At 44.2% G+C, this 17,818-nt stretch overlaps 1 protein-coding gene and 1 long non-coding RNA gene across 2 annotated transcripts in view; both read left to right on the forward strand.

Moving 5' to 3' along the window:
• Positions 1 to 785: 785 nt before the first annotated feature.
• Positions 786 to 16,282, forward strand: LOC132992675 (bMERB domain-containing protein 1-like). Its single transcript, XM_061062159.1, has 6 exons — positions 786 to 1,027; positions 7,596 to 7,716; positions 9,834 to 9,907; positions 10,436 to 10,550; positions 14,202 to 14,272; positions 15,204 to 16,282. The coding sequence occupies exons 1-6, from the start codon at positions 946 to 948 to the stop codon at positions 15,314 to 15,316; spliced, it is 576 nt and encodes a 191-aa protein (XP_060918142.1). The 5' UTR covers positions 786 to 945; the 3' UTR covers positions 15,317 to 16,282.
• A 1,064-nt stretch (positions 16,283 to 17,346) lies between these two features.
• LOC132992684 (uncharacterized) overlaps positions 17,347 to 17,818 on the forward strand; it is a 1,909-nt gene continuing 1,437 nt past the window's right edge. The window contains exon 1 of the long non-coding RNA XR_009676359.1: positions 17,347 to 17,818. This exon is cut by the window's right edge and continues 1,185 nt beyond it. This is a non-coding gene — a long non-coding RNA (uncharacterized LOC132992684).

Here is a 17,818-nt window from a genome sequence, read left to right on the forward strand (position 1 = left end):
GGGTGCTTGATAAGTCATCATGGGAGGGTGTGTGAGTGTGTGTCTGCTTGGTCTGGAAAGGGATAAACCAAACTTCATACACATTTTGCACATGTTTGTCATTAAAACAGAAATGTAAATGTGTAAATAAATTATTTTGTTATGTAAGACGTTGTTTGTATTTTTTGTAGGGTTGGGACGTTGTGTGAAATGTAAATAAAAACAGAGTTTTGATGATTAGCAGGACATTGAACCCACTCACTCTTCGGTTTGGAGGGAAAGAGGAAGTAGTAGAGCCTGAGGGCGGGCCTTATAATGTTGGGGGTGGGGCAAATTCAGGTAAGGTGAAGCAGACTTGTGATCTTGGAGACAACATGGAAAAACAAATGTTGGCACAGTGGCAACAAAAGGTTGGAAAAGTTGTAAAATACTTAAAAACAACACCTGATTGGACATCTCACTGTTAATACGTGTACCTGCCAACAGGTGAGTAACATGACTGAATATAAAAAAAGAAGGAGGGGGGTTCATCACTTTGTAAAAGACTATGTTGGCAAATAATGACAACACTTGAAGAATAATGTTAAATACTGCTACTTATTATTGCAAAGAAGAAGATTGAGAGAGTCTGAAGGAAGCTTCCCCACTTCTTTATGGGGTCTGCTTTTAAGTGAATCTCACAGCTTTTCAAGTGCTGCCGCGGCCACTGGATGGCGCTGGTTCTCTATCACGCAGCCCGCTGTAGCATTAGTTGATAGAGGAGGGTCTCTGCCTCTACAGGTTGGTTGGTGACTGAGCGGCGACGACTCAATGAGTCACAGCAGCGAACTGACACCGCAGGACCCTCCCCTGTAGTCCTGTTTTCACCCACCTTCGCTGTTTCCACAGCCACTGCAGCCGGACGCGTGGGGAGAGAAGAAGAAGAAGAAGGAGGAGAAGAAGAAGAGAGGAGCAGCTGTCGGACCGATGGAGAGGAAGCAAGGATCTCCTCCTCTTCAGTACGGATCACTGGAGCGCACTGAATGGAGCAAAGACCCCGACAAACCAGGTGAACTAACAACAAACAGAAGGATATCACCTGTGCAGGTTGTTTTGAATTCAGTTTTATTTCATGAATCTCCATCACTTTAACTACTACCAAGGTGTAACTTTACCTGCTGTTCTTCTTCCCATCACACGTTGTCCTGAGGGATCTGAGGGTCTTATGAGGTGGTTTTATTCTAAATGTACATTATCTGAAAGTGTTGGTAGCCTCGTGCTCTGCTGACTTGAAGAACAGGATTGTTGTTTTTGGTGTCCATCATATTTTAGACTCACATCTGGGTTGTATTTTTTTATGGTTGACTGAACAGATCGATGCATTTCTCTAGCTGCAGCTCAGACAGCAGCCTTGAAAATGTCAAGAATCCACAAGTGTCTGAACTGCTATACAGTTACATTTGAGAGTGCACACCATTTAATTATAGGGATGGTTTTTAATGAGGTACCACACTCTCACACTCTGTTTCACCCGGTGGGAAGTGCCTTAAAAGACGAGTGTGACAGTGTTTGTGTGTGTTTGTTAAAAGTGAGTCCTCACACCAGAAGCTGCTCCAGATCACATGTAGTAAGGTTAATCACCAAATGTGACGTTTCAGGTCATAGCCCTTAATTGGACATTATCAATTAATGAGACATACCTCAATATGTACAACGCCCACAATTGGGGGGGGGGGGGGGGGGGTCCTCCAACCAGTGTGGGCCCCATTTAACAGCACTCTTTTTTTTTTTTTTTTTAAGATTTATTTTTGGAGCTTTTAGTGCCTTTATCGGAGAGATGGGAACGGTGGATAGAGTCAGGAATCAGGGAGAGAGAGAGAGAGAAGGGAATGACATGTGGTAAAGGAGCTAGAGGCGGGATTTGAGCCTGGGCCGCCCGCGTGGAGGACCACAGCCTCCACACATGGGGCGGCCGCACCAACAACTGCGCCACCAGCGCCCCAGGTTTTCTACCTTTTTAACCAAAAAGCTGCCGTGAGGGAAATAGAGAGAGAGAGAGAGAGAGAGAGAGAGGGCACTGTCTAAAATTCACAACAAAACATTGGCAACGTTTCAGCACCAAAACATGTCCAAAGTAGTTCTGCAATTTCAGTCTGTGTGCAGAAGTTAAGCTGCAATTTTAAAAAAGGGAAGCAAGAAATGACCCAATGTGACCCTGATATCAAAACAGACCTGACATTATTTGATTTTTACTAGAATTTTAACGTTTTCTGAAAAGTGTTAATGTGGAAGTCATGTGGGAAGTTTGCAAAGCTCTGCAGGATTCTCCCCTCGATGTTTACACATCTTTATTTTCCTCCACTTTTCACACCTCTTCTTCCTCCTCATCCTCCTCCTCCTCTTCTTCCTCCTCCTCCTCCTCTTTTTCCTCCTCCTCCTCCTCTTCTTCCTCCTCCTCCTCTTCTTCCTCCTCCTCCTCTTTTTCCTCCTCCTCCTCCTCCTCCTCTTCTTCCTCCTCCTCTTCTTCCTCCTCCTCTTCTTCCTCCTCCTCCTCCTCTTTTTCCTCCTCCTCATTACTGCACATTGTGGCATTGAGAAAGAGATAAACTTTGAGACTGAGCTCGTGATGTCATCTGCATCTCTGGAGGTTTGGATCCACACACGGGGAGTCATGTCATGGAGACATGGAGTGAAATCATGGAAAAAGCAAGAAACCCCCCCAACTATGATGTAGGGAAAAAACAGGAGAAAGTAAAGAAGGAAGCACTTGAGAGAGGTCTAGTGATGAGTCATATCTGCACAGTGCCACAACAAGGTGTCGTAGAGCGCCTCTGCAGCATCGCTCAATGAGAGACTAACCAAACAGTGTTGTTGTCCTTCTTTACCTGAGCCCACCTCACAGTGTCAGCTACATGGGGAGTCCTCAGTCATAGTCATTGAAGCTTGTCTGAGTTAGTGGTCTGCTCACCTGCAGTAGAGAGGGCTGTTTATGATCATTAGCTACTGTAGCATACCAAAGAGTTAAACCAGTTTTTAATCTGACATGAGCGTGCAAACAGTGAGGTTGTGGCTCCCCACTGGTCGTTCACATATGCACCTCACAGGGTTGGGGATGGGGGTTGGGGGGTGCAAGATATGCAAGATATGACCAAATGGCAACCTCCGATTCTTGAAAATGAAGCTGATGCGGAAGTGCAAAATCCTGCAATCTGTCAGGTGTCCGCTTACTCACTAAATGTGATGTCACATTTAGTATTCACACTCGTGTTATAGACAAGACCACACTAACCTACCTGAGATCAGAGTGCTCCGAGACCAAGACAAGACCAAGACCAAGACATTTAGAGATCGAGACCGAGACAAGACCAAGACATTTAGAGATCGAGACCGAGACAAGACCAAGACATTAAGGGATCGAGACCGAGTCAAGACCAAGACATTTAGAGATCGCGACCAAGTTAAGACCAAGACATTTAGGGATCGAGACCTAGTCAAGACCAAGACATTTAGAGATCGAGACTGAGTCAAGACCAAGACATTTAGAGATCGAGACCTAGTCAAGACCAAGACATTTAGAGATCGAGACTGAGTCAAGACCAAGACATTTAGAGATCGAGTCTGAGTCAAGACCAAGACATTTAGAGATCGAGACTGAGTCAAGACCAAGACATTTAAAGATCGAGACTGAGTCAAGACCAAGACATTTAGAGATCGAGACCTAGTCAAGACCAAGACATTTAGAGATCGAGACTGAGTCAAGACCAAGACATTTAGAGATCGAGACTGAGTCAAGACCAAGACATTTAAAGATCGAGACTGAGTCAAGACCAAGACATTTAGAGATCGAGACCGAGTCAAGACCAAGACATTTAGAGATCGAGACCGAGTTAAGACCAAGACATTTAGAGATCGAGACCGAGTCAAGACCAAGACATTTAGAGATCGAGACCGAGTCAAGACCAAGACATTTAGAGGTCGAGTCTGAGTCAAGACCAAGACCAAGACATTTAGAGATTGAGACTGAGTCAAGACCAAGACCAAGTTAAGACCAAGACCAAGACATTTAGAGATTGAGACTGAGTCAAGACCAAGACCAAGTTAAGACCAAGACCAAGACATTTAGAGATCGAGTCTGAGTCAAGACCAAGACCAAGACATTTAGAGATTGAGACTGAGTCAAGACCAAGACCAAGTTAAGACCAAGACCAAGACATTTAGAGATCGAGTCTGAGTCAAGACCAAGACCAAGACATTTAGAGATTGAGACTGAGTCAAGACCAAGACCAAGTTAAGACCAAGACCAAGACATTTAGAGATCGAGTCTGAGTCAAGACCAAGACCAAGACATTTAGAGATCGAGTCTGAGTCAAGACCAAGACCAAGACATTTAGAGATTGAGACTGAGTCAAGACCAAGACCAAGTTAAGACCAAGACATTTAGAGATCGAGTCTGAGTCAAGACCAAGACCAAGACATTTAGAGATTGAGACTGAGTCAAGACCAAGACCAAGTTAAGACCAAGACCAAGACATTTAGAGATCGAGTCTGAGTCAAGACCAAGACCAAGACATTTAGAGATTGAGACTGAGTCAAGACCAAGACCAAGTTAAGACCAAGACCAAGACATTTAGAGATCGAGACTGAGTCAAGACCAAGACCAAGTTAAGACCAAGACCAAGACATTTAGAGATTGAGTCAAGACCAAGACATTTAGAGATCGAGACTGAGTCAAGACCAAGACCGAGACATTTAAGGATCGAGACTGAGTCAAGACCAAGACCATAAAAATCCATGGGAAATCACCAACTTGTGTGCAGGGGGCGTGTCCCTCACTTAGACCATAACAGTGGGACGAAACCAGTGGGACATTACTAATGATGAATGAATTGAAGTTAATTGTTCTTTTAGAAAGGGGTGATTTCCTACAAATCAAAGTACTGACGTGGAGAAATAGCCTTTCAGTCATGGTCTGAAATCTGGAGTCCGCCCAGCCTGAGACCGAGACAAGACCGAGTCAAAATGCTTTAGATCTCCGAGACGAGACCTTCAGAAAGTGGTCTGGAGACCGGTCTCGGTCGATTTTGAGCACTACAACATAAGTGAATATTATGACCTACGGCCTACGACTCTGTGCGACGGTTCACTTGCTTCTTTTCCTTCCACTTGTCGAGGTTGTGTTCCAGTCCACTCTGACGTCAGCCTCTTAGTCACAGCAGCAGTTCAGAGTGTCTGTGTGTACTTCAGGATCCCTTTTTAGTCCGTCACACAAAGCAGACTCCCCCTCCCCCCCCCCCAGCAGGGATGTGAGTTCATACAACCCGACACTTATAACCAAGCTTGTGTAATGCTTCCCATGGTGCTCTCACCTCTACCCTGCAGTCAGAGAACCTCAGCCTGAATTATTATTCTCTGTTCTGCCTTTTTCTTTTCTTTTCTTTTTGTCTTTGAACGCACTGAGCTCTGCCCTCAGGCTACATTTGACTAGAATACAGTTAATACATACTAAAGCTCAGCTAAGTAACTGCATGTGTGTAAAGAGGATATAAAGAAGGAGGCAGAACCCTTGGCATCGGTGTTGGTACTTGTGTGTTCATGGTACTGTCCGTCTCTGCAGCTCTCCACAGGGAGGTGACAGACATCAAATGGAACGACTCCAGAGTGGTGCAGAGGTTATTTTTCCCTCAACAGTTCAGTCAGGACTCGTCTTTTCAGTTATTTTAAAAAGGCTCGACCATGCTTGGATTTCAGGGTGAATTAAATGTGGTGTTGATACTTTGTCATGCATGGCTGGTAGAAGTTGGTTGCAGTTTGATGTGCTTCATGCAGCTGCTGCCTCTGCACACAGTTTATAGGAGCTGACAGTGTGAAATCCTTTGATGTCCTCTTCATACCACACAGATGTTTCTGTATATGTTCCTCAGTGTTGTCTGAGATAAACTCACATAATGCACGTTCATGGTATTTCCTTTATTTGAGAGTTTAACCTTCTTTGGTTCTGAAAGGGTACAGTTAAAGGACACCACCAGGGGGCTCTCAATCATTAAACAATAACAAAAGATGGCGTCGAGGCGGGTGGGGAATCATGGGAGTGATTCTCTCCGCTACTGTACTCACCCCACTTGACCCCCCCGGTCAAAACGAAACTCTGTGTTGACCGTAGTCAAGACGACCGGGCGTAACCGACCTGAGAAAGAGAATATGTTTACAGACGACGTATCCAAGTTAGGGTTGCAAAGAGGTGGAAAATTTCCGGTAAATTTCCATGGCAAGTTAAGCCGGTGGAATTTTGGAAATTTTCCAAATTGAAAACTTTCCATGGGAATTAACTGGAAATTGAGGATAATTTAATCGAACTGTGTCATATCCAAGCATAAATATATGCAACCCTTATCCGAGTATAATTCACATGATGTTTTTATCACAGCAGCTCATACAGCAACAGAACAGCAGCTTTCAGTAGCAGCTCACGCTTCCTCATGCAGCTGTCTTTGACGTAGCATCCGGTGTTTCCACGGCAACGATATACATTCTTTCTGTCAGGGCGGCTCATCATCCCGTTACAACTCTAAAATGAAGGATTTCTCTGGCTTTGATAACTGTTGGAAATATTTGAGGTGATTTAAGAACTCAACAAAAAAATATATTTCTAACATGAGTAGAGTCCGCTTATCATTAATTTTGATATTTGTCATAAAATTCTTCATATTTTACGTTTATAAAGGAGATATGTGTGACTGACGTTCATAACGAGACAGCGTGGCGTTTAAACTAATGTTCCCCAAACCTTCAAGCCATCCTCTGTGCAGATTCTTCAGACGCTCAGAGGCAGAGCTGCTGCTGTGTGAGACACGGTAATGCTGCAGGGATTACTTAATAGCATCTCATTGTTCTGGAGAATCAATTATAAACCATTCCGATGTTCCTGCATGAACATTTGGTCTGCTGAAGTCATTGGATTAGTTACTCGAGACAAGTTATGAGCTGCAAGTTTATCGATTCATATCGTCACCAAATAATATCAGACATTCAGACGGACACAGTTTTCCAGAACTTAATATTTCTTGGAGTTTTTTGTTTGGTCCGATCGATCGTACCAGTTATGAAAACTGTTGTTGAGTAATTTGAAAACAGACTTTTCAAATATTTTACCAACCCTCTCAGCCTTATATGGAAAGGATATTTCTGCGGAAACGTTTTTTTGTCATTTCACCAAAGAAATTGATTTTGCCAAAAGCCATGCTGTGGTAAATGCTTATATCCTGTGCTGACCCACCAACCTGGGTTTACACAGTTAATCAGTGTGTGTGTGTGTGTGTGTGTGTGAGAGAGAGAGAGAGCATAGGGAAAAAGGAGCAGACAAGCGAGTCGTGGCAGCCTCTCGACACATGGTTATTTGGCTGCGATTTGTGTGTTTTTCTCTTTAAAATGCAGATTCATACGCAGATCATTTTTAAAAAGCTCCTGAGAGTGCATGTCTCTGTCAGTTGAAGAACTTTAAATTCCCTTTTAATACTTCACTGTTTTCCCTCCAACACATTTGTACATTTCACTGAATCAATCAAGAAAAAAAAACAACCCCTCTTTGTCTCCCTCTCTCCTTCTTCTTCTTCTTCTTCTTCTTCTTCTTCTTCTTGCAGAGGACGACGTGGTGTCCATGGCCGACTCCACCATCACCGTGGATGACATCGAGGGAGAGCTCTTTAAGATCGAGAGGATCAGAGACGTGCTGGTCAGGAGGGAGTCCGAGCTCAGATACATGTGAGTGGATGTTGCTTTTGTTTGCTGTCATGGCAACCATCTGATGTTCTGATTTTGGAATATGTTTGTCTTATTTTTAGGTGATGTGACGTGGTCTGCACATGTTGAATAAAAAAGTAATGAACAGATCCTTACCGTCAGTGAGAGATAAGGTCTCTTCTCTTTTGAGTCTTGTACAAGATATCCATTGTTTTGTGTTTGTGTGGGGGGGGGAGGGGGGGGGCTTTCTTTGCCTTATTGTAGCGATAGGACAGTGGATGGAGTCAGAAATCAGGGCGAGTTAGAGGGTAATGACTTGAGAAGGAAGCTACAGTTCAAATTTGAACCCGGGCCGCACGCTCGGAGGACTATAGCCTCCGTACAAGTGGGACAAGCCCTAACCACTGGGCCACCGGCGCCATCCATTTGATACTGTTTTATACTCTTCTTAGCTGGATAGGAACAGACCGACTGATTAAAAAAACATCATAGCACTGCATTTTATTTTCGATTTACAAAATCATCCTTGTGAAATTATCCTCTTGCTTGTTTATTATGGGGTGTATTTGCTCAGACGACTGGTCAAAAATATAGACTGTGCAGTGTGCGCTGATTGAGACATGGTGGGTCAAAACCCAAATACAAAGAACTACAGTAATCGAGCTGCGCCATAAACCTTTTCCTCGACTGTAAAAAGCTGGACACTGTCAATATAAACCCCAAAACTCTGACCAGAGGGGTGAATATGGGCCAGTAAAAGAAAGAGCCAAGCGTGCCCACAAGTTGAGGTGGTTCGGGCATCTGGTTAGACCCAGAGTTTGCTGGAGGGATTATATATCCCGTCTCGCCTGGGAATGTTTCCGAATCCCCCAGGAGGAGCTGGAAAACATTGCTGAGGAGAGGGAAGTCTGGGTTGACTCACTGCGCTTGCTGCCACCGCGACCCGACTTCGGATTAGTGGAAGAAAATGGATGGATGGAAGAGCCCCCGCATCCAACAGTTCAGGATGTCTGATTTGGATCACACTGACCTCAGTCTTGTTTTCATTCAAGTAAAGGTACTTAATGTTCATCCATGCTTGATAGTCTTTTGGACATAGAAGAAGAAATGACTGCCTTCACTTTTGGGTGTCGGTGGCATGTAGATGAGTTCATCATCTGCAAACAGTTGAACCTAAAACAACACATACCAGAACAAAACATCACTCAAATAATGACGCCATCGAGTACTTGAGTAATCGCACCCATCCCTAAATATTACAACTGCTTCTGACTTATTCCACACAGTACCAGCGAGGACCAGAAGCACACCTCCCTGCAGCGTTGCCCATTATTCACTGCATCTCTCTCCTTTCACATCCCAATCTGGCTCCCATTAAAAATTCAATGGCTTTACCTTTTGCTTCCACAAAGCAGGCAAATGCATGGATATTTATTCATCTACTCTTCGAAAAGATAGACAGTAACACTGCTCAGACAGCCGGGGGAATGTGAGGAGTGGCAAGCAAGCATCAGGCAGTTAATGTGGGGGAATGAGAGAGACCCTAAGAGGAGGGGAAGGAGGAGGGAAAGAGAAAGGAAGGAGATGGAGAGTCACGATTTCAAGCACTTTTTCCTCCCAGTGGTCCACATACAAACAAACCCTGAGTGTTTTTAGTCTTCCTGAGAGTTAAGTGTGTCATTTGTATTCCAGACGGGCCAGTGTGTGTGTGTGTGTGTGTGTGTGTGTGTGTGTGTATGTGTGTGTGTGTGTGTGTGTGTGTGTGTGTAAGTGCAGTCGATGTGATACTGGGTCACACGAGGGCCTCGTACTCCATTGAGCGATGAAGACTCAGAGGGTCTTCACCCCCACCTCAATGTCAGAAATGATCCACTGACTCGAGAGCCATTGAAAGAGAAACAGTGACACACAGAGAGGCGGAGGGGAAAGCTGTCTGACTCGGAGACGCCGCAGGGACTTGAGCTCAGAAAAGATTGTATCATCTCCTGTGTGAAATATTAGCTCAGAATCAATCTCCGTCTGCTTGGATTTCATATCTCAGAATCAAGATTTCACCCCTCGCTCGCTTTTAAATCAGACGACGTGTGTGTGTGTTTCATGTTGCGTTTTATATTTTTTTGTTCACTATGCCTGTGCAGGATGGATGACATTCAGCTGTGCAAAGAGATCACACGTCTGAAGAAGGAGCTGCACAAGCTGGTGTCCATACCAGGTACGAGTCCCTTTGGTTTTGTCATCAAGTCAATGTGGAAGAAACAAATTGGATTTGGCACCTCAAGGTTCAGGTATGGGCCCACTACTATTTTCTACCACTTCTATTTGAACCAGTTATCTTGCCCGCTTCCATCGCTGCAACACATGTTGGTAACTGGTCTCATATTTTGCAAACTGAGGGGCGTCCAAAACGGCCGTGTGGGGGGGCCTTAAACCGCCTACCTTCTGTGGTCCAAACAAATCCAGAGCATTCAGGAGCAGAATCAGAAAAAGTTAGAAGGAGGACATACTGGCTGCTGCATTGTTGTCAGAGAAGCCAGCACTTCAACATAGCATGTTTTGTTTTCTATGCTGATGACACTGTCACTTACTGATTTAAACCTACTCACTTAAACCTTTTACAAATCTTAAGCATGCATTTGATGAAGAACGAGATCAGCTTTGTCAAATGCAACTTATTTTAAATGCAGACAAAACTACACATTTTATTTGCACAATGTACTAACTCCGGTATGTTGTGCTTCAGATAAGGACAAATCCAACGAGGACCGGCAGAAAGAAGAAGAGCTGCTGCAGCAGATCCACAAGCTGGTGGAGACCAGAGATTTCCTGGTGGACGATGTGGAGTTTGAACGGCTCAGGTGTGTTTCTCTGCCTCTGGGGTTTCCTTGCACACAGGCAGGAGTCTGTCACAATGGTCGGTCAATGAATAATTAAAAACCATATAGAGCCAGGAACTTTACAGAACCTGTGCAGTCTCACAGTAAAAGCTTCAGGTAAACTTACTTACATTGGATTTTTCTTTCACAGATCTTAAATAACGTCGTTTCAGGAGCATCAACATTCTTATAATGACTGATAGGGCTCAGGTTGGAGCCTCTCGCTGGTTACGTTGTGTAAGAATCATCAGTATCTTCCATATGCTTGGTGTACAGAGCAGCCCCATGGTGCTCTATTAAAACACATTTCCTGAGGCACAGAGCAGTGAGACTCAAGCAGAGCAAGGCTCACAGCAGAGAGCCATTTTAATTAAAGATGTGTCAGCGTGCGTCAGACAGTACACACTGCTGAATGAGCTGTCATTGGTTAAAACAACTGATCGCATCTGTTTAACAATGTTAAGGTTCAGCCCAAGCTGCAACCTCTGAACTTGAAAAATGAAGCCGATGCGGAAGTGCAAAATCCTGCAGTTCGTCGAGTGTCCACTAGAGGCTGTCCCCAGGAACACAGGAAGTCACATACACACCACAGGCAAACAAGCAGTTTTAACAGCATAAATAAACATGTTTACAGCCTGGTAGAAAAAACTAAATATGTCTGATTAGTTAGTGTCTTCATGGGCAAACACTGTAGGGGAGTGAATTTTTTTAAAAAGGCTCTGTTTTGATTTTATGAACGATACGTGTTATCCATAGTTAGGCGTGTAGCTGACATGATTGACAGGTGGGCGTGATCTAACGTTTTTTCAGGAGGCTTAAAACCCGCCTCAGCTCCAGCTCTCAGACTGTCGTTAGGTTGTCTGAAAGTTAGACTGAGACAGGATTTCCAACATGGCGGCTGCTGCCGATGAGCCTCCGGAGCCCCCTGCAGTAAAAGATGGCTGACGTCACTCAGACTTCAAACATTCATATTTACAGTCTATGGTTCACTCATAGACGTTGTAAGGATGGACAGCCAAAGAGCGTAAGAAAAGGGAAAATCTTTAGAGCTCCCCCTGCTGACTGGATGCAGTATAGGTCATACATCTAGCCTCCTCCATGTTGACGAATGGGACATGGGGCAAATTTAGAAAAATCGAAAATACACAGTAAATACATTTTTTCTCAAACATGACAATATTTAGCTTCTATGCTGATTAATGTCCAAGTGTTCTCTTTAAAGAGAAGTTAAGTTTTAATTACTTATTTGATGAGAAGCAGAGCGGATGTTGCATCATGATTGACAGCTCTGTTGACGGATGTTTCTGCTGCACTGTTCATTACAAGACGAGCAGAGTACAAGATGGAACGACTCGAGGACATGTAACAGACGCTTACATGAGTCATTTCACTTTCCCATAATCTGGGGAGCTGGAAGACCTAGCGGTTAGTTTTCCGCACCCAATGTACAGAGGCTAAAGTCCTTGTCGAAGCAGCTGTGGGTTTGAATCCGACCTCGGCCCTCTCCTGCCTGTCATCCTCAACTCTCTCCTCCTAACATTTCCTGTTTCGTTTAAGCTGTCCGATCTAATAAAGGCAAAACGTTTTATCGGTCAGCAATGTCTTGCTTCCAAATTACATCACCAGGTCAGTATTTCAGCACCCATCACCAAGTATTTCTGCTTCAATTTTGTACAAGGAAAGTAGATGGAGTCACATTGTCCATATTTATGTATAGTCTAAGGGTTCACCGAGCCTTTTTAATCTGGCTGTTGGTCCTTTATTACGCGCTGTCACTTGTAAAAACAACCCAGCCGTACAGGAAATGAATTGCCCTTTGCTTAGCCGCTTATCTTGATGCAGCGTACACACCCCAGCTGGTTCTCTAACCTGACAACCATCTTGTAATCTAAATTAACTTCAGCCTGGACAGACAGATGTTGTGTCAGACGTTTCAGGGGTTAATCTTCTCACCGCTGCAGTCCTCCGACAGTATCAGGGGCTGCTGGTTTGTGTGATGTACACTTTGTGTTGGCAGCTGACAAGCCTGCTGTGAAAACGCCGAAGGGCTGAATGGGGAGGTGAGAGGCAGGAAGCAGGGGAACAACTGAGCGCTAATGGATCGGGGGGGAGGAGAGGATGTGACGGCGCTCAAGGCTATGTTGTTCTCGCTGATAAATATAGAGATCTTTCTCACTTTTTTTTTTATCCCGGCTGTCCTTCACAACAAAGTTCGGTCTGTTTAGTATTTTATTCTTCTCCAAGGAAGGACGGGTCTGTTTACTAAGAAGAGACTGCAATCATGCAAATACACTCAGATCTAAAGTATGTTTGTCCAATCCAGAATCCTCCTCCTGCATAACGAGTGGCTGTGTGATTTATTGAATTTATCAGAGGAACCTCTCAGAGTTAATCTAATCTTTTCTAGCAGTGAGAGCTGCATTAAGGTGTTTTATCCAGTGGGTATCTTGAGTGGGCTTTCATCTCTGTACTTTAGTCAAATCATCCTCTTTTAAATGCTCATACGGTGTTGAATTTATGGAAAGTTTTCATAACGGTACTGTAGAAACCAGACTTGATTTTTACTACTGAATCAAAAAGGATGAAACCTCTTTCCACACATTCACTCCTGAGTATTTCTAGTATACCTTAACTTTTCCAAATTGACAAATTAAGTTTTCCCTGTTTTATGGGACTGTAGGGATGTAAGAAATATGAAATGGTCTTAAAGGAGCAATATGTATCTCTGACACCTAGTGTTTAAAACAGGTACTGCAGTCCAAATTAAAAACATTGTAGAGAGCTGTCTCCGCCCGCCCCCTCCTCTCTACAGTCGAAGTTGCCATGTGGTGGACTCTGTAGCTTCAGTGTTTATCCAGCTCTGCATGGGTCTGTAAACCTTTCTGTGTTCTAACCTCTCTCCATTTTTCAAAAAGCATCTCCAATATTGATCCTAGTTTGAGCACGTTTCTGCTCGTGGAGCTTATTAGAAACATGCAGAGGCTTTTTAGGTCGGGTACAATCACTTCTATCTGAACCACTTCTCTTGCCCGCTTCCATCGCTGCAACACCTGTTGACCTGATAACTGCTCTCATATCTGACAAACCGAGGGGCGTCCAAAACGGCCGTGTGGGGGGGTCGCCTTAAAACCGCCTACCTTCTCTGGTCCAAACAAAAACAAACCATTCAAGACCAGAATCAAGACTTGCACTCACACTAGGCAATCTGTAACATGACCAAGCATGCTTCACCCTCAAAGTCCTACTAGTGCTTTATGTTATTGGACGTATTCACATTACCAACAGATGTGTGGCAAAGAACATACTGGAAGTAGAAAAGAGTGTAAAGCTGCTTTATTACGTACACAAACATCACACCGGTTACTCACTGGTCATGATGAGCGCAGTCATTTTTCTTGAATATAACCCGCCGCTGCAATCAAACATCCGCTCATCCTGAAAGTTTTTGTCAACGTGTCAAAAAAACGTTGGATTTAAAGGAATGTGCTCACTTCTTTATTACACCAACAACTTGTATTATCATTGGTTAATCCAATTCTAAACCAGGACTTGAACAACTGATTAGTACTTAAAGTGCCTTATGAACTGATTAGTTTCCTTGTGTTTAACATCAGCTTGTCTCTTTTTGTACAGGGAGAACGAAGAAGACAAAGAAATGGCAGATTTCCTGAAGTCCAAATTCCCGAGACATACGAAGAAGAAAGGTATTTTAAGAATAAAGAGAGCTGCTACTTTGTGCACCATCAAAGTTTTAGTATCTGAGAAAGGAACATGCTGCGGCAAAAAAAAAACCTCTTTGTTCCAAATGTTTTTCTTGTTCAAGGTGCTTTTGTCCTCGGTGCTTTGATCGACCGGTGTTTCACTCTTACACTGACTGAGACTTCATGAAATAAAAATGGGAGTTTTGCGGCTGTGCTTCACACCTGTACGGAAAGAGATATCTCTTTCTGCTCCTCTTTGCACAGCCAATAACCATCATCATCTCTTCTTAAAGGGATACTTCCCCCGTTGAAACATGAATCTGTATTGACATTGGGTCATATATGTAGAAATGTGAAATACATTTTGAAGTTGGAGCCTTCTTGGCCGATGAAAAGGCAGAAAGTTTCTTTTTGGCTCATGTGGATGAAAGACACCAAATCCCAGAATGCAAAGCAGCCGCCTCCTGTTCCGTTGCTTGTAGAGATAGCCAAGAACATCCGATTCTACTACAAGACCTTCAAATTCCCCTTCCTCCTTATCAGTTTGAAGTTGAAACATACTTTCCGCCACTGGCGCTTCTTCTCAGCTTTCTCCACAGAGCCTGTTAGCATAGCTACCAAGCAAGATGGCGGACGTTGCATTTAGATTCTGGGAGTGAGGTCCCACCCACTGATCTGTGATAGGTCTGTAGCTTCAGTGGGTCCCACCCCCCATGAGGAACTAATGATGTAGTTTCACCCCCTCTAACCACAGCAGCCTCCGATGACGCAAAATTACGTTTTTTGCGTCATCGGAGGCTCGGATGCATGACCATTCAAAAATACTTTTGTTTCTAATGATACAAAGCTGAATGCAAATGGGTGAAGCGTCCCTTTAAACATCTTTAAAAACATAGTTGAGCTGTTCCTCACGATGTGATTTCTCTGGTTTCAGGTTTACCAATGAGGCGGGTTCCATCCAGGGCTCAGCAGACCTCGTCCCCCTTCGCTAAGACCGGCCTCACCCTGCTGAAGGAGTGCTGTGGATTCACGTGCTCCATTATGTAGACTGAAACCAAAACTGAAGGGCCTCATGGTACCCCCCCCCCCCCCCTTCAAAAAAAAACAAAAAAAAACGCCATCTCACAGGAATCCATAATTCCATATTTGGCTTTTCAGTCGGAGAAAGACTTTGACGCGTGGATGGAGCAGGACAGATGCTGAAGTTAAGATTTCCCACAGGGAGAAAGGGGGGGGGGGGGATTTTGCAGAGATATTGTGGTGTGTTTTTTCATGCAAAGACCCCAAAGTCTGCGTTTTGTTGGATTTCTTTTCTGTGCTTGTCTCCTGTGTGTCTCTCATCACACTAATTATCGCTGCTTAAGCTTCCTCTGACAACACAGTCTGAAAGGGGGGAAAAAAAAAAAACATACTTTATATATCTCTCTCTTTGAGGCGCACAGGAGGGAGGGGGGGGGGAGAAAGTAGAAACAGCATAGCACATGTCAGGGCATGGATAGTGCACACACTAATTGGACTCAGTTACCATGGCAAGCCTACAAGTTTTTTTGATATTTAAAGATCTAACCGAGCTGAAGTGTCACTGCATCGTTAGAAAAACAAGCTGTGTTTGCAGGAGCCAGTCGAGACACCCCGCTCGAACGTTAAAAGCAGCATTAGAGAGATAACACTAATGAAAGTGGTATTAAACGGGATGTGTTAGGGTGAGGATGCGTCCAGTTCGATAGAAGTAGGTACGACCTTTGAGAAGGGGAACAGCGGATGTCTCTTCTCAGACGGTTAACTAGCATCTGTTCTACCAGTCTTCTCTTTACAGTTTTAATTTTTTCAGTTTTTTTGCTCATTTTAGTGCAACAAACCTGAAGAGTCGATTTAAAAAGTGTTGTTCTTGTGGATGGTGTGGAATTAGTGGACAAGCATGCAGGATTTTGTCATTTCTCAGAAGAGGCGAGACAAAAAAAAAAAAAAAACACAGAAAGTATAATGGGGATGTAACCAAAGATCCACTTGAGGCTGGCTGCAAAAGACCCAGAAGCCCCATACACTCCCCATATTACACTGAAATGTCCGTTCTGACAGCAGAAATTAACATGTTTACAGCCTAGTCTTTACTGGCAAACACAGTACAGGGACTGTTTTCTTTTTCTTTTTTGATCTTATGAAGGATAAGAAATATGCATGAGCTATCTGACTGCTAGCACCTGTGCTGTTCGCTGTGTGTCAGGAGGCGTAAGACCCGCCCCCCTCAGCTCCAGCTCTTTGCCTGTTGTTATGTTGACAGAGTCAGCGTTTGAATCAGAGTAAATGGACTTGAGCGACTTCTGACTACTCAAAGCGCTTTTTACACCGCAGGTCACACCTACACATTCACACACTGATGGCAGAGGCTGCTATCTTAAGTGTCCATTAGTAATAGTTAGTCCCATTCATACACATTCAAACACCGCAGACAAAGCAGTGGGAGCGACCTGGGGTTAAGTGTCTTGCCCAAGGACACGTGGGACATGATGGCCGGCAGTGTGTGGAAACAGTGGACAAGCGTGCAGGATTTTTTAATTTCTTAGATAATGCTGCATTCCATTTTAACTCGGATCTCGGATCTGGGAATGACGTCACACCCGAGTTGTATGCGTCCCAGTTGCGAGTCGGAAAAGCAACATGGACGCCTCCAGGGGTACCTTTTTGTTTTGTTAGCTAACACCAGACGATAACAACGATAACACTACGTGATAGTTTCTGACATGAACATGAAAACACCTCCACAGAGAGAACTTGCACAACACCATCGCTGTGATTGATTTAATGACACAATAAGACGACTAAGCTGCTAATAAACTCAACAGTCGCAGCTTAAACGTCCCTGACGATGCACGTAGCAGCCATATTGGATTTGAACTCAGGCTACTGAAGATTCTCAGTGTTTCCGAGTTGGAAATTTCGACTTCAGATCGGCAACTCGGAATTTCCATCTTCCGAGATCAAATGGAACGCAGCATCTGGCAAGACAAACCCATCCACATGTCCGATATGTCCTTGGGCAAGACACTTAACTCCAGCTGCAGGAGCTGGGGATCGAACCTCCAACCTTCCAGTTGAGACACAACCGACTCTAGCACTGAGCCACAGCTGCATGGATGGGCTTCCAATCAGCCCTTCAAAAACCAATGGGGGATGTCGCCCCTTTTTTAAATACAGTCTATGATCATAACTCAGCTGTCCTCTGAAGTGACGAGTGTGCGTGAAAGGGTTAAAGCGGTCTTCTCAGTTTGCATCATCCAAATGCGTCACAAATCATATGGATCTGCATGGAACAGCAGACCACTAGACCTAATGTATAAACCCCTCCAGTGTTAATGACACATCATCGTATACATCATGAGGGAGCACTTGGCTGTGTTTGAGTGGACACTTCATGTTTTATACTGAGATGCTCTCCCGGCGGCCGAGACCCTCCAGCCCACTTCCACTATGAATAATACTATGATATTTTTGTTACCCCCCGTCCTACTCTGGATCAGCTCATAAGGCCTGAGAGCGTACCTATAGGAG

This window comes from Labrus mixtus, chromosome 2, assembly GCF_963584025.1.
Source record: "Labrus mixtus chromosome 2, fLabMix1.1, whole genome shotgun sequence".
Lineage (NCBI taxonomy): Eukaryota > Metazoa > Chordata > Actinopteri > Labriformes > Labridae > Labrus > Labrus mixtus.

Bases quoted from the DNA above. Each gene is read 5' to 3' on its own strand.
- LOC132992675 (XM_061062159.1), top strand. From the start codon at position 946: ATGGAGAGGAAGCAAGGATCTCCTCCTCTTCAGTACGGATCACTGGAG. The intron at 9,908-10,435 runs GTACGAGTCCCT...GTTGTGCTTCAG, and splicing joins CAAGCTGGTGTCCATACCAG to ATAAGGACAAATCCAACGAG. The intron at 10,551-14,201 runs GTGTGTTTCTCT...CTTTTTGTACAG, and splicing joins GTGGAGTTTGAACGGCTCAG to GGAGAACGAAGAAGACAAAG.